At 40.6% G+C, this 17,668-nt stretch overlaps 1 protein-coding gene across 1 annotated transcript in view; it reads left to right on the top strand.

Moving 5' to 3' along the window:
* FBN2 (fibrillin 2) overlaps positions 1 to 4,664 on the top strand; it is a 220,903-nt gene extending 216,239 nt beyond the window's left edge. The window contains exons 64-65 of the mRNA XM_057748982.1: positions 750 to 921; positions 2,772 to 4,664. Coding sequence (XP_057604965.1) covers positions 750 to 921; positions 2,772 to 3,146 — 547 coding nt within the window. The 3' untranslated portion in view covers positions 3,147 to 4,664. The remainder of the gene's footprint in view (positions 1 to 749; positions 922 to 2,771) is intronic.
* The last annotated feature ends 13,004 nt before the right edge of the window (positions 4,665 to 17,668 follow it).

Here is a 17,668-nt window from a genome sequence, read left to right on the forward strand (position 1 = left end):
TTTGCTGCACAGAGAGGACATGCCTGGTTGGTATGACACTGTCTCCACTAGGCTGGGTCCCTTCCAGCTAGTTGCACTTTGCCGAGTGCAGCCATCTCACATCCTATCAGCCGCAGCGGAGGTGCTGGACACCTGCATCCTTCCTTCAGGGAAGCCAGTACTGAACAGCACAGAAGACAGGAATGTAGGAGTCAGTCAGGGTCACCTTCCCCAGAAGGAGCCGTGTGTGAGTCAGACACGGAGGGTCACGGACTAACATGTCCACTGTGGGTACGTAATAATGCTTGAAACAGAAGTCTTTGCGTAGACAAGGGTCATTTAGAGTCTTTCACTAGCCAAAATAGATGTTCAGAAATCTCAGTTGGTAAAGCAAAGAGCTTTGTTGTGAGCAGCAAACATAGGCCTCGGGCTTTTGAATCAACAGAACTTCTAGCACTCTCTTTAGAAATTTATACTTTGCTGTTACAGTCTTGATTTGACTACACAGAGTACTTCAGTCTAATGAGGATCGAAAATTGGGGAAATGGGGCTCCCTCTTAGGAAGATTTTGCTGTTCAGAATAAAGGAGAACCTCATGTATTGAGTGTTGAAGAAAAGAGTTACTAAGACTGTTAGGTTTTTATGTTTATGATCTTAGGGTTTGTTTTGTGGGTTTCTTATTTCGGAAAAAAATCTCTGCTCTACCTCTGGAAAACAGTGGTCAGCATTATGGTGAAGTCTAACATCACTTTGCATCTCATTGCAAATAGCCACTGTGTCTCAGGAATGGGATTTAACAAAGGGCAGTACCTGTCAGTGGATGCAGAGGTGGATGAGGAGAATGCCCTGTCCCCCGAAGCATGCTACGAGTGCAAAATCAACGGCTACTCTAAGAAAGACAGCAGACGGAAGAGAAGTGTCCATGGAGCCGAACCCACTGCTGTGAGTAGCCTCACTTTGTTTTGTCACCAGATTTTATCCATATGGGGTCACATATACTATGCAGTAAACTTTTATGTAGGTTTCAGCTTCAGTGAAGCTAAAGCTGTCGTGAAATTTACTGCCTAAATTAATGGACACATGATGGCATAGATGAGTAAATTAAAATTAGTGGCATTTTTAGCTCAAAACACAAGGACTGAGGGACTTCAAGATTCACAGCTTCAGATCATGTTTTCATTTTTGATTTGCACCAGAAGACAATAAGATGTTCTTTTAGTAAATAACTGTTTTGGAATGATTCAAAAAAAAAGATCATTTCATATCTGTCCAGTTCTGTTGTATACATACATAGTGCACTAGGCTGATTTTAATTTTCAGTAGGTAAGCCAACTAGGTCTCATATTCTGTGACATTTACAAGATAGGTGTTCCTCCCATAAAAACTTTATCTCCAGATAACTTGCATTTTGTAAGGAGCTGAAGATCTGAATTACCTGCTGCTGCTATTTCTTTGCTGTTCCTACATTTAGCAGAGTGGTTAAAGGGGTGGGCCACAGACCTCATGGTTTTGAATATGTTCCCTGACCCTCTCCACTTACTACCCATGTCACACGAGGCGTGTTTACTTAACCTCTCCCTACCTCGATTTCTTCACCTGTAAGACGGGAATAAAAATATTTACCACTGAAGGCTGACAAGAGGATTAATTGAGTGATTACTGTGAAGCTCCTGGAGCAGTGCCTGGCATAAACATTGCACATGTTCACCGAATAGTATTTGGTGTCTGGAGATGCTTTCCCCCAGAGATCACGGAGAGCAATCCTCGTCAGTTAGTGTTACTGCAAAATTCCCCATCAAAAAACCTAGTCAGCAACTAACTAGCTGTGTGAATTGGGCAATTTTGCTTCAGTTTTCTGGGCCTCAGAAACGTATTTGTAAGACTAGACTTCTCTCTATAGCCAAAAAGCCTCTGGTTCTATTTTATAATAATGAATAGGCCAGCATTACATTTACCTTGAGTGGATTGAGGTGTCTGATATTTAAATATGGCAACTGAGATATTCATCAAGTATCCCTAACAACAGATTGCAGAAATTGTGCTTGTAAAACCCTCCCCATGTGGTTCTGGGGATAGGATTTTGTCTGCACACTGATGGGAGCACTTGTGCACCACCGTACCCAAGGTCTTGGCAGGCACCCACTCAAAGCACTGATTTTTTTGCCTGTCTTACTGAAATAGCATTTCTAAACCTCTCATACCTCTGACCAAGGGAGACTTGGTTCGTCTGGGCTCTGCCCTGTTGGCTTTTTACCAAAGCTGGTTCAAACCTAAGCCCTGACGACTCTGCAGGTCCCTCCCTCTGCACTAACAGCTCCCAGCAAACACTCACTTGTGGTTTGTGGCCATAAAATCAACCTGAGCCTGCAGACTGAAGATCCCTCTGGGACAGTCCCTGCTGTTAGATAACAGCTACACTTCTCGTTTTAACTCCAGCAAAAAATAAAAATAAAAAATTACAATTGTTTCCTAAATTGTCTCTTGTTTGTTATTAATAAGTATGATATTCCATAAATGTAACAACAACAAAAAAAAACAGGAAATGTGAGTGCTCCCTGTAGGCTCAGCCCTGTAACTTTACCTGGATAAGGCTGAGTGAGAAGTTGTTAAGATTTACAGGGCACGCTCTGTGGAACTGACCTTTTGTCCCAGCCGACAGTAAGTTACAGGCAGAGTGCAGAGGGGCAGAGATACATCGTCATTGTGGCTGCACCCCGAAAGCAGGCTCCCTGCGAGTCCTCTACTTGTGCTGTCGAAGCTCTTCCCAGCATCATCTCCTGCTCTTTCTCCAGGTTGAACAGATCAGCCTGGAGAGTGTTGACATGGACAGCCCCGTGGAAATGAAGTTCAACCTTTCCGGCCTTGGCTCTAAGGAGCACATCCTAGAACTCATGCCTGCCATCGAGCCGCTCAACAACCACATCCGCTATGTCATCTCCCAAGGGAATGACGATGGCATCTTCCGCATCCACCAAAGGAATGGGCTCAGCTACTTGCACACGGCCAAGAGGAAGCTCGTGCCTGGCACATACACACTGGAAATCACTAGCATGCCTCTCTACAAGAAAAAGGAGCTTAAGAAACTGGAAGACAGCAATGAGGACGACTACCTCTTAGGGGAGCTCGGGGAGGCTCTCAGAATGAGGCTGCAGATTCAACTCTATTAACCCCTTGCAGACTTGGTTCCAGGCTCAAATCCCTGCACAGCCAGCCTTCAGAAGCCTCTGAGAAATCAATGACTAATTTTAAAGAGGAAAAAAAAAAGACTTTTATTTCTTTCCTCCCTGTCTCAGACTTCAGAATGTTGACCCTCACGGGGAGGGATAATTTAGACTGGTGTGGCCAAAGATTTGAGTACAAAGGCAACCGTGGTTACTGTATTTTTTATATAACTTCATGTTAAAGTATATTAAAAAAAAACTAAATATTCAAGAGATCAGCATATGGCACTAAATGCACAAAAATAATGTGAGCTTTTTTTTTCCTGTTAGCAGTCTGTAACACTTTGGGTATTTTGCTATAGTTGCTAAGTAAAAAAAAAAATATAGATGTTTATTTATTTTTAATGCAGTAATATATGGAGAAATGAACAAACTATGTAAACAAAAAGGGAAACTCACTTGTTTTTCTTTAGATTTATAAATTTGAGCTATTTCTTTTAGAGGTGCTTTTTAAAAAATTCAGTAGATTCAAGAGATGTTTCCTTTGTTTTTCTGCCAGTCATCCAACTGGTACACATCTGATTATTTTAAAGGAAGCCTCACAGAGCTGAATGGGCAGTGTAATCAATGTGTCATTAGATCCTTTATAAAGGAGATCAAAGCCAGAGCAGCTCATTGTGATGTTATTTCACATAACCAGACACACCAGGCAACAGAAGATGAAGCACAACCACTGTAGCAAAATACCTTGACTGCTTGTGAGACCAGTAGCGTTGCAGGCCAAACCGTACTGTATTTCCTTCTCATAACCTCAAGGAAGCACATGTGCTACCCACAACACCTCATTCTTACCCAGGGCGTGCTGCATACTTGTGGTACTGTAGGCAGCTGAAGAACTGCCGTTCCTCCGGAAAGGAACACCTGGCGTTCTGTAGTGTTTGGTGCTGTCTTAGATTAATGGTGCATTTATTATGTTCAAGCTATTTCAGGATTGCCATATGTGCAAACAAATCATGCCGTACAGCCAAGGAATATATGTTGTTGTTTTTTTTAAACCCATTTTTTTTAGAATTTTCATTAATACTGTAGTTATACACCATATGTCTCGTTTTATCATAGCCTATTGTGTATGAAAGGTGTTTGTACAATGAATTGATGTTTAGTTTGCTTTAGTCATTTAAAAAGATATTGTACCAGGACGTGCTAATAAGAGTATGTCCCCGCGTTCTTCTCAACCCAAGAACCTGTCCCTGGACCAGCGACCAAACCTCGTATGTGAAATGGCCAAAGCACATGCAGGCTCTGGGTTGTTCCTCTCACACCTGTGCTGACCAACGATTAGTTACCGGTTGTATCCAGTTTGGGACTTGGTTTTGTTTTATTTTCTAATAACTAAAAAAACAAACTGTAAATTTGTAATCAAGTGTTTGCGAGGAAAAACTTATGGCTTTTGGTTTTGTTTGTTTTCGTAGGTCTGTGTATCAAATATGACACTTTTCTTGCAATAAAGCTTATTTTGGGGTATCTTTCTGGCTGAGAGTTTTATGGGACTGCAGCCCCTGTTGTGTTTGTGGGAGGGGCTGGGGGCTTTGCTTACAGGGGCCTGTAGGAAAATACCGGAAGGAAAGCCAGGCGCATTTACAAGAAAACAAGGGACTGCTGTCAAGTCTGTGACACAGAGTAAACAGGGATGTTCAACTGGCAGTGACAATTTAAGGTAATACTCTAATGGAAAGGCATAGTCAAGGCAGTTATCTCTTCGTAGACTCTTCATAGATCACGTCTTCGTAGACTCTAGGCCTCCCAGGACCCATCTTCCTAGAGACCGCAGAATCTCTTCACTCTCAAGGGGGAGGAGGCGGTTGGGGTGGGATGAATTGGGAGACTGGGACTGCCATATATACGTTACTAATAAGAAAAAATATCAAGTTATACGCTTTAAATACATGCCGTTTATTGTGTCGATTATATATCAATGAAAGTCCTTTAAAAAAAAGGAAGCAAGCAAAAAAGAGAATCTCTTCACTTCACCCTCACCTGTGCCTTGAGTACCAAGGTGTTAAAGCACCTATGAGGAAGAGAAACATTCTCTCAAAGTCTTCCTTCTCAGGGTTTTCCTGAGCTTGAGTTTTTAAGCAAAAGTATGCAGCAGGCATACACCAGGCCAAGTGGCACCTTCACCGGAAATAACCCAGAGCTTGCTATCTCTCGCAGTGCTGTACACCGTCCTCAGTGGATAAGTGTACAGATAGGACAAATCATTTAACAGGGACTCCCTTCTGATACACAGCTGAAATGAGCACAGACAGGCCTCAGAAGTTAATCCCATACAGTTTGAGAATGTGTGTGCTGAAATTTTTCATCCGAGGAATAAGAAAACAAGGAAATGTTATGACTGATCTTAATGCTATTCTTAGCCAACCAAAAGTTAGCTGCATGGAATAAGGGAAGTATTTGCCTTAAGGCGTCCTTTAAAACTTAACGTGCATCTTCAGTTTCATCTGGCATCTATTACTGGTACAGCATGAGCACTGTGATATGAAATTACCTGGAACCAAACTTGACTCTGAATGTTGAGCAACAGCACTCTTAGTTTAGCTTTAACCGCTCTTGAGGAAGTTCAAGAACCCACATCATTAGGTGCTTTACACAGAAGAGGAAATAAAAAAGGCCACTGGGTGCTTTACGCAGAAGAATGTACCAGAAGGAAATGACTACTTCAAGATACTCCATGCAGGCACCTGTGATAGCTTTCTTGCAACTCTCTTATTGTGAGCACTGATACAGCCATGATTAGTTTGTAACTCTCTGGCAACTAAATGCTAATGATATATGCTGTACCATTTTGTCTTTCCCATCAGTTGTCCCCTCAGAAATTACCTTGGCTAAGTTACAGAAAACTTCACACAAGACTGAGATAATAATGTAAGCCCAGACATACAAACCAAAGCCAGCAGGTACATGTAATAGTAATATAATAAGCAAGAATTTGGTCTTCAGCTGACATTAATTCCTTTTCCACTTGCATTTACATTTGGAGCTTTTAAAAATTTAGTCCCGTTTAGTACTTTTTGATTGTGTTCCTTACGTGGTAGATGAAAGTTGGTTACGTTTGCACATGAACATTGAAAATAATTTAGGGTAATATATAAGGATTTTATTCTAAATTCTAACATCTGCCCTTTTTCATAATCTAGGAATATCATACAGGAAAATTCATATGATCTGTCCCTTCTAGGGTTTTGTTTTGCTTTCTTGGTTCAAGGATAAATGCTTAGGGTGGAGGGTGGGGAACACAGCTAAAATTTACAGAGCATCCATTTGAGACCTACAGACCTTTTGATTCATATCCTCGATGCTTCCAGGTAAGTGAGTTAATTCATATATAAAATTGAGCCATGAGGAATTGCCAATACTTGTTCATGTTTGACCTACAGAATGGTAATTTCATATGGTTCGATAAATAGTTCAGAAATATTCATGTTTCTCAAGAATAGGCTGGAAATCTGAAAATTTCTCTTCTCTTTGAGAGAATCAGTTCTATTCACTTCTTGCCTTGCTGCTTGTGGCTCATGTGTACTCCTAACTTACAATAGTCCACAAGAGAATGTACATAGTTTATTCAAATAGTCTCTTTCATGCTCCAGAGACTTTGGAAAGAGTCTAAATCACACATCTTTGGGACCTCGTGAGGATTACTGGAAGCTGTTTAAAGACAAAGACAAATCCATTGGAAAGGGTTAAATATAGCCCAATGTTTTTTAAAAAAAATAAAGGGGAAACTTTAGGAATCCTTACTTCTAAAGTGACAGGAAAGATGGCGATTCATTAACACCCCACAGGAAGTGAAGGTAACAGCTGTTCTGCAATCTCAGCCAGCCTGCCTTTGATATCTAGCTTATGGTTCTATTTTATTTTTTTTTAGCATGATTGCTTTCTCAGATAAATACAAAGCAATGGTTTTCTTACTTAAGAAGAAGTATGTGTTTCTGACCTTCGTTCTCTTTGAAAATCCATTTGATGTACAGAGCAAGAGTCCTGAAACACAATGAACAGTTCAGTAAATTCAGCATTTCAGCCACTGAGGCAGTATCGCTTTACAGGTAAAAGAAAGAAGTCTTCAGGTCAGGCAGACCTGAGTTTAGCAAGTGGGGAATGGAACAAGCTCACCGACTCCCTTGGATATGCAGCCCCCTCTGAGATCCTATCCACCCCACTTTTGGATGGGTGGGTGGGGAGAAGTCTCCTGGGTGTCCTAGTGTGATGCACAAGGCACTTTTGTTCAGCCATGAATGTCCAATTAGTTGTAAATAAAAGATAAAACAAAGAGCTCACTCCAACAAGTTACATAACCTCCTTGAGCCTTGGTTTCTTTCCTGGAATGATGTTTCCCTGCAGTGTGGCTGAGAGGATGCAGTGAGATAGTACAGCCAGCACAAAGCAAGCACTTCAGTAACTATCAGCTACTCTTCTTCCTCTTCCTCCTCCCACTGTTCCTACAACCAAAATATGGGGGAGGATGCACCCCCGTATTCACACAAAACTCCTTCCAAAGTGTGGCCCTGAAATTACAACCTACCCACCGTATGGGATAAATAGCATCCAGGATGTGTCTCCTAAGTGGTCAGTGCCACTAGGGAGAAGTGCTGGTGTGGTCATGAGAGTTTACAGTCTCCACTGTGCTCTTCACTTATGTGAGTCACTGGCTGCAAAGTTCAAGCCACCAACACAGCTGGAGCCCTCCTATCTACAGATGCCTAGGAAACCAAAGGTGAAGGAGAACACAGACATCTGATGATCCTTTTTAGAATGACATAGAGTCATGGAAAGTCAGAGCAAGAAAGGCCTTTGGAAACCTACTCATATGTGAGGAAACTGAGGCCCAGAGTCGTAACCAAGCTAATCACTGCTAGTTTCCACTGAGGGGAGACCAGAATCCTGGTTGCACGGTTTGTAGTCTGGTGCTATTCATATTTCTACTACATGGTAAGCCTACTTGGATCTCTTTTAAACCCTGAGGATATAGGCCAATGGTTTTGGCTCACACTGAATCCAGAAATGTTTTCCAAGCACGATTCAAGCACTGCTTTTTGTTTTGTCTACCCCACCCTCTGTGTAACTGCTCCCAACCTTCTGTACACCAGAGGTTTGCATACAGACTAGAATGCCAAGATACTGGCCGCCACAGAGTAGACCCCACCTAAATCATACACTGCTTTGAAAGCACACTAGAGCCCAGACTTTCAAAGGGTTAAATGTTTTATTTAAACCAGACCTTCAAAACTTCAAAACAAAAAACAAAAAAAACACATGCACATTTGTTTTTCTAAGAATGCTTAAGGAAAGCACGCTAGTTGCTTGTGTTGCTTAATTGTCGTTTTTTTTCCTTTTCCTGTGAGCCTAAAAAAGATATTACTAGATTAAGCCGGCCTACTTTTGAAAGAGCCAAGAACCACCAGCTTACTTAGTCACCCCCGTTAGGGCTGCAGATTAAATGTCAGGATATGGTGTAGACATTTTCCAAAGGAAAACAGGAAAATGCTTTACATGATTTTTAGAGCAAACCATAGAGAAAGTTAGCATTAATAGCCTTCCCCAAACAACTGCTGCTACATGTGAGTTCCATTAATGAAATAGCAGTAGAGGCTGTGAATGGCCAATTCCTGAAAAATGTGTCAAAAAAGCAGCCCCTTGGCCTGCTCAAGCAGCCTGGGTTTCCACTCCTGGGTTTACCTCCTTTCTTCTACTCTATCAGACCCCAGCACCCCCATGCTGAGGGAACCCATTCATGCAGGGGTGACATTAGAGCCTCAGGCCTGTGCATTCATGAATATAAGGCCTGAGGCAGGGTCCTAAGACCCATGGTCTGTACTAGCACCTGGGAACTCAACCTGAGATGAATCTGTGTCTTAGTCATGCTGGTAATTCACAGAGCCAAGGCCAGAAAATACTCAATGATTAAGTGCAAGGAGGGAGAGGATTCTAAGGCTCTCCACAGGATCTACTGCCTTGGGTAGTAGTGGGCTGCCACAGACCACCACGGACCACCCTGGGGAGCTGGGCCTCATCCAAGGAGTGGGTGATTTCACAGTAATGATTTCACTGGAAGTCATCTGAACAGATTTCTGGGGGTCACTCTGGAGGTATCGTCCCTTCTCTCTGGAGAACTTCCTTGATTTATGCTGCTTTTCTGCACCTTTCTAGAGAACCACATAGATCTTACCCAAAATGATAGCAGATCGAAAGCTCTCTGGGAAGACTGACTATAATTTGGATTTGTCACATGAAAGGAACCCCCCCACCCTGTCCCATCCAAACCTCAACTGAAGCTGCTGTTTCTTCTGTAGTGTTGTGGGTGGGACAAGAGCCCCAATAACTTCTTTTCTTAGAGAGAGATTACACAGTTCTTGGTTTTGAAACAAACTTATTATGTGCATAGTTGTTGGGCAGTTATTACCCACTCCTAAAAAGATTTTCCCTCCAAAAGCTTATAGTCAATTCAGGGAAACAAGATAACCACATAATATTATGAAATGGTATGTGGTTAAGGCCTCAGACAAATGCCCCAGACTTTGTCTTGAAAAAGCAAGTAGTCATTGAAATGTAGAGCTACTGGAGATGATCTTTTGGAGATGGTGCGACTTGAGCTGGACCTTGTAGCATGAGGCAGATTTGGATACAAGATAGAAAGTCGGAAGGATTTCCTTGAAGATAGAATAATATGAACAAATCTTGGAAGTGATAGTGTAGATGGCCTATTGTAACACAAAGAAAAGATAGGCCAATGGGTCTTGAATTATGGTACCATAAAGAACAGAAGAGGGGCTTCCTAGGTGGCACAGTGGTTAAGAATCCGCTTGCCAATGCAGGGGACACGGGTTCGATCCCTGCTCCAGGAGGATCCCACATGCCGCGGAGCAACTAAGCCCGTGTGCCAAAAAAAAAAAAAAAGAACAGAAAAGAAGATTATTAGGTGGTATGGAGCTTCAACGTGAGGAACCCTGAAGGACTTGCCGAACCATTTGGACTTTATCCTTTAGTCAATAGCTAGTGATGGTCATTGATGTATGGACAAGAGCTGATGAAGAAAGGAGTTCTTAGGACCATGCCCTGGGAAACCTTTATTTCTGGAAACAGAATATGAGGAGCTGTCAGAGCATCTGGGAGAAAGAGAAAGTGGAGAAGTGGTAAAAACCAGAAGAGGGGAGTATCAAGGATGCCTAGAAAGGAAGGTATTTAAAAAAGATTCATGAGAATTTTTTGCTAACAAAATGAAGTCTTCTCCCTTGCCACCCATATCTACTCACCACACCCTCCAATCTTCATCTCCTTCTTCACTTTAGTCACTTTGTTGCAAGCAATGACAAAATAAGTGGTGTACAGGATCCTTGTCCACCTATCTGAGAGGTAACTTGGCAGAGTGAGAAACAGGTGGCCCTTGAGGCAAAAAAAAAATTGGGTTTGTGTCCGGGCTGCCACTCGTTCACTGGGTGATATTAGTCAAGTTATGTTAAGTTTGCTAAGTCTCCGTTTGTGGCAAATCTGCGTTTTTTGCCTTTCCAGCGTCCTTTCCCAGTCCTTTGTGACAACGTACCAATTTTACTTTGGGTAACTTACCCAGCCACCATCACCTAGAGTCATATTAGGACTTCAAGGAGCTCCACTTGCCCCAGTTAGATTCTCTCTCCAAGAAACTTGAGACTTGAGCAAGATAATGCAAGAGCAGATAATAGCTCTTGCATTCATCCACGCAGTACCCCAATGACAATGTGGGTCGGTTCCTGCAGTCTAGATCTCAGGAGCTATTCTGTTTTATCTTCTTTCTAAGCCTGATTCTTCAGTTTTCCCCAAATTCTCTGAACTCTCTTTTTCCAGCAGTTACTTTAATTGTCAGAATAAGTTGTTGCTTGCATCTTAAGGACTCTAATATCTATTCCTACTCCTAGGATTGTTATGAGTAGAACTGTGGAACTCTCCAAGCGCAGAACCTAGAATATAGGGCATACAATAGACAAAACAGTTGCTTTAATGATGTCAAGAGAAAGGAACCCTGAGTTTTCCTCAGTCCCACCTCTGGTGCCCTCTATTACCATGAATATTGAAGCCAACTCGGGTGTGCCATTCACAAGAGCTTTGCCACTTTTATTCATTATTTCTTGCATCCTCTCCATCTCTCTAGTTTGGGCAGGATGGAGTTGGGCTGGACACATTGGACTCCCTCCCAGGAGAGGTAAAGAGGTAAACAGCCAGGCCTCTTTGTTTCTGAAGTGCATGTTGCAGAAAGGTGGGCTCTGCTCTGCCCAGGAGGTAGATTTTTACATTTTACAGAGGATCAAGGAAAACTGCAATAAGAGCCATTCGTGATCCCCGAGGATTATGCCCAACAGCCCCAAGAAGGGTGGAAATAGCCCAGCTAAGTAAAAGAGATAAATCAAATGCTGTAGTTTTTTGTCAGCCACTTTAATTTTTTTCTTTCCATGCTGTCATCCTTTGCTTTTCGTGCAATATTCTGCTAAACTGTTTCATGGGTTGATTGAGTACATGCATGTGAAGCTTTGTGTGGAGTAAATAATTACACAAGACGTTTTTGAAGGAATAAATGCATTTCGCCTAACAAAACTAATTCACATCTTAAAAAATCAGCTTCTCCAAATGCCAGTTATGTCAGCTAACTATTTCTCCAGCAACCTAGCAATTTAATTTTTTACCCTTGTCTCCTTGGCCATGCTACACACAAATGGTTTTCAGAATACAAAAAAAAAAACAAAAAACTTTCCGGTGTCTGTTCTAAATTTGTTTCTACTTTCGTCTCTAACTTTGTCCTTATATTTGTTTTACAGCAAAAACAAAATAGAGGAAAAATATCAACGATGTCCCCAAAGGTTTAAATATCTGTAAGTTCCCTTTTGCTGTTGATAATAAAAGCAATTCTCTTTTATAGCACGGATCTTGTCCATAAACTATAAACATCCACTTCCCTCACTTATTCAAGTCTCTTTTGAGGGGTGATGAAGGAAGGGAAAGTCAGTGACATGTAAGTGTCTCTCCAGGGTGCTCCTAATAGCAGCCATTTCTGCTGCAAGGAATCTAATTGCCTGATTGCTTGATCTTCTTCACAAGAGGAAGCTGAAATCATATTTGAATCAGAAAAAGCCAGGGTGAGGAGCTGTGTTTCCAAGCTCCTGGCCCTGACTCCATCCACTAGCCCTCACCTGGAAAATCCTCAAACAAATCATGTCTCCTGTGTAACATACAAACCTGAATATGAGGCAATCCCAAGAGTAAGTAAGCTCCCATTTTCTCAATTGAGACTACTAAAAATGGAGAGAGAAAGTGAGTGTGGGGCCAAATTGAATCTATCAATGTTAGGAACTGTGTAAAATGAGAATGTTTGCTTTCTATTTTCCAATTTAGTTACTCCCCTATTTAAAGATTGTATAATATCTAAAATAATACATTGATTTAACATATTTTGTTTCTCTACACTCACATTTTATAAACTTTTTATTTACATTCCTTGCATGTGTATTTGACCTATGTATGTTCTGCACTTTTTAAATCATTTAACACAGATTTCCAAAGCATGCTATCACCAAAGTCACCTAAACTGTTTTTTGTTTGTTTTTTAATTTTAATTTTATTGGAGTATAGTTGATTTACAATGTTGTGTTAGTTTCTGGTGTACAACAAAGTGATTCAGTTATACATATACATATAATTCTTTTTTAGGTTCTTTTCTCATATAAGTCACAAACTGTTTTGAGTTATGGAACTTTTCAAGTAAGGCTATACTGCAAATTTTTGCTCAGGATACTAGTGCTCATTTGTATGGTATTAGGACACGATTATTTTCATTTATCCTATAGATATAGATTCATGATCTTCACAGAGAAATTGCTCATCCTGTTGCTTATTACAAAGCATCTTAAAAAGATAGTAAGAAACTTGCAATTATGATATCATATTGTAGGAATAATTACTTAATGTTATATTTATTTTCCTTAAAAAAAAAACACCACAGCTCTAGCAGGTGACCTTTATAAAAACTAAAGTTATCATTGATTGTAGTCATTTCAGGATAATATAACTTCACCAAACCTGTACTTTATTCATAATGAAGTTATTGGATGTACAGCCCATGAAATAAGGACAATTTATAAAATTAGCACAAGTAAACAACATCCTGCAATATATACATGGCCAAATATAGTAACTCTATCATAAGCTTAACATTTCTATGCATGAATAAGTAAATCAAAATACTATAATTAAAATTAATGTTCGTATACATTAACCCATCAACAAAGAAACAGTAATTCATGGTTGGTGCTTATTAATGTTATATGTTTCATGGGAAGAGTGTTTTCTTGCTCATTTTTTAACTTAATTTGAGAATCTTTTATTTTTTAAATAACATTTTTAAAATTTCTGTATAAAAATTATTTTAAAAATTCACTGTAGACTATTTGGAAAATATAAGTTATGATAGGCAAACTAATAGCACCCCCAGTATGTCCCCACTGTAATCCCCAGAAACTGTGGATATGTTACTTTACATGGCAAAAGGGAATTTGCAGATGTGATTAAGGCTAAGGACATTAAGATGGGGAAAATATCCTGAATTATCCAGGTGGGCCCAATGTAATCTCACGCGTCCTTAAAAGCAGAGAATGTACTATAAACTGAATGTTTTTGTGTTTCCCACCATCCACCAAATTCATTTGTTGAAATCCTAACCCCCAAAGTGATGGTATTAGGAAGTGGGGATTTTGGAAGGTGATTGTGTCATGAGAGTGAGCCCTCCCGAATGCGATTAGTGCCCTTATAAAAGAAACCCTAGAGAGCTTTCTTGCTCCTTCATCCATGTGAGGACAAGCAAAAAGGCAACCTTTTTGGAGGAGGTCGCAGCAGTAATCCAAGGGAGATATGGTGAAGGTGGTAGAAAGGAAATATATCTGAGGTAGAGCCCACACAGTTTATTGCTGAGATAAGTATGGAATACTAAAGGAAAAATAAAGGAGTAAAAGGATCATGTTGGAATAAGGAGCATCCCTGAATGATGACTGAGCCTGACAAAGACTGCCACTGCTGTCCTCTGCCAGGACAGGCTGGTCCCTTGGAAACAGCCTTTGCTGTCATTTAACAAATGACATCATGAAAATACCAGACAATTTTAGAGTGTCTATTTTTAGTTCCCCTAGTAGGAGCCCCACAAAAGAGAGTTTGTTGGAATGAATTTCCTTAAACCACCATGCGTTTCTTCCAAGCTAAAGTCTTAAATTGTCTTTTCCTCCAGGTTGATATGAGTCCCATTAGGAAATGTTTGCCCATTAGGAAGCTGTTGCCCCAGAGTATACCTTCATTTGGCATCAAAATTAGCTGATAAATGGACAGAAAAAATATCTTCTGCTAGTTGCCATCTCCAATGAAGATGCATAATATTTAGAAGTCATGTGGGCTTTATCAAGCAAAGAAAATGTAACCCAAACATAAGATTTCCCCAGGGGTCACTTTGCTTTCAGAATCCTCCTCTGCTCTACACATCCATTCCACATGCAGAACATGAAACAAAGTGCCACAATTCATCTGGTTCCCCATATCCTCCTATAAATACATACAAGGAGAAAAAAAAAAAAAAGACATTTGAGAAATTTGGATCAGTAAAACATCACCACCATGTGGTTATCCTTTCACAAAAGAAAAGGAAAAGGGCTAATAGAAAGATCTGGCAATACACAGAATAAAGTAAGCTATAAGAAACAGTACAAAATGAACCCCTCCTCCAACCTGCTCCCAAATAAAAAGGTACTTCTTCCAAAAGAGGCAGTGAGAAATTCAGTCCGATGCTGATAGTCATGAATCAGACCCACCACAAGAATGGTTTAAAAAAACAACAATATTCAAAAACATTCCCCATGGGAAATGCTAAGTGGAACAACCAAATCCCCAAATTCTATGTAACAAACATGACACCCTCCACACAGGTACTTTAAGCACAGACCCAGCACTATGTATGCCAGCTGCACTTAAACACTAGCAGCCAGGTTAATAACCCAAACAATCCCCGACTCAAAGTGTACTGACAAGAATGGTCGTGAAAACGTATGGAAAACAACAGCAGGAGCGCTCAAGTCAGAAAGACAAGAGTCTAAAAATAAAACCGCACCTATCAAAATGAAGGATGAGACACAGATAAGAAAATAACAAGAAACAGATGAGAATATTTTCTGTTAAAGTGTTGCCTTTTTTTGGGGGGGGGGGGGGAGTGGTTTGTATCCTGAACAGATTTTTTCATGGGGGCCCTGAACGCTTCTCTGTGCATTCTACCTATACGAAAGAGAGTAGAAATCATTTGTCAAACTCTGAAAGAAGCATTTGGCTGATATATTATAGAAGACTCAGCAATCTGACTGCATTCCGAGCTCATCAATGAAGGATTTCCCCAAAGGCATGGGAAGGCACTCTGGGGGACAGCCAGAGAGAGGCCCTTCTGTGAAACCTTGGTTAGAGATCAGCTTTGGAAATTATGATCCTTAAATAAGGTAGTGGAACACCTGCCACAAGACTTCTGGATGGTTTTATGATTTCTTTCTTCTGCCAGAGTTAACCATTAAAAAATGGTGCACAAAGATACTAACTCCTTAGCAACTCTAGGGATGTCACTGTAAGACTGAAATAAAATACAGCTCCCCTTTAGCCAGTCACAAGCTCTAAGAGAAGGTTCTCTCCTGATTGGCAGAGGAAGGTAAAATTTATGTTATGTGCCTGTCTTAGTCTGTTGAGGTAGCTACAACAAAAATTCCATAAACATGATTGGACCTAGAGATTGTCATACTGAGCAAAGTAAGTCAGAAAGAGAAAGACAATCACATGATATTACTTATATGTGGAATATAAGAAAAGGGTACAAATTAACTTATTTACAAAACAGAAGTCAAGTCACAGATGTAGAAAGCAAACTTGTGGTTACCAGGGGGAAGAAGGGGAGAGAGAAACTGGGAGATTGGGACATATACACACTACTATATATAAAATAGATAACTAATAAGAACCTTCTGTATAGCACAGGAGACTCTACTCAGTACTCTGTAATGGCCTATATGGGAATGGAATCTAAAAAAGAGTGGATATATGTATATGTATAACTGATTCATTTTGCTGTATACCTGATACTAACAGAACATTGTAAATCAACTATACTCCAATAAATTCTTTTTTAAATACCATAGACTGGGTGCTTATCAACAGCAGAAATGTATTTCTCACAGTTCTGAAGGCTGAAAAGGTCAAAAATCAAGGCACCAGCAGAAGATCCACTTTCTGGTTCATAGATAGCTGTCTTGTTGCTGTGTCCTCACATGGTTGAAGAGGCAAGGGAGCTCTCTGAGGTCTTTTTTTATAAGGGTATTAATCACCTCCCAAAGGCCCCACTTCCAGATGCCATCAGATGGAGGGATTAGGTGGACACAAATATTCAGTCTATAGTAGTGCCTTTGAGGAAGGGGTAATATTTCATCATCATTTCTAAGTATAAAAACTGCTTTTGAAATTGTTTATTTTAAAGTGTTTATTTAAATTGGGGGGGATTAATTTGGATTTGTGGTTTTCATGTGGGTAAATTCTAGGCATTCTAGGAAAAAAAAAATGAGTTCTGAATGTTCTTCATCCCTGAGTAAAGAAGTTGCTATCAAGTGGCCATGAAAGGACTTTTCTTGTTTCGTATCTGGGCTACCCCCAGGCAGTGTAGGAAAGAACAAAGCCTTCAGAATAGACAAGGGTTTGGGGTCCTGCTCTGATGTGTACTATCTCCATGACTCTGGCAAATTATCTCACTTCAGTGACTAAGTAGGGATTACTACTGACCTACCCAAAACTGCTGCAGGGGTTAACGGAAGTAAGGCATTTAGAGCTCTGAGCACAGAGTCAGGCACACAGAAGATGCTCAGCATCTGTCTACCTCCATTCCCTGCTCGACTGTTTTTCCTGCAGGTAACACTCTCCCATGTTAAGGTCAGGACCCTCAAACGACTAATTGTCTCTCCTTCTCTCCATATGGAGAAAGTCTAGGTTAGAAGAGGTGGAACAAATTGTTTTGGTGTGACTTCCAACTATCTTTAGTATTGTGTGTCAAAATTAATTTATTCAATGATTTGGCTGATTTTTTTCTACACCTCAGTCATCAGATAGCTGCCAAACGGCCCTTAATCCCTGCCAACCCAGAAATGTCAGCTCTTTTTTCTAGTCACACCAGCCCCTCCCTCCCTAAACCTTCTAGAAAAAGTAAAGTTCTTAGGAACACACCCAGAGTATACCTTGATCAAAGAAAAGCAAAGTATAAGTTTTGGGAACCTGTGGTTTTTACTCTGATCCAGGATTGGTTTGGGCTTACTTCTCCAAAAGTTCATTTTAGGTAACTTTTCAAAATTGTGAATTATTTTTCTTCCTGTCACTCTTAATACAGTGGGGGAAGAAAAGGCACATGCAAGAAAAAGCCCAGGTACAATACCTGAGCAGCCTAATTGGCTTGG

Source organism: Hippopotamus amphibius, chromosome 1, assembly GCF_030028045.1.
Source record: "Hippopotamus amphibius kiboko isolate mHipAmp2 chromosome 1, mHipAmp2.hap2, whole genome shotgun sequence".
Taxonomy (NCBI): Eukaryota; Metazoa; Chordata; class Mammalia; order Artiodactyla; family Hippopotamidae; genus Hippopotamus; species Hippopotamus amphibius.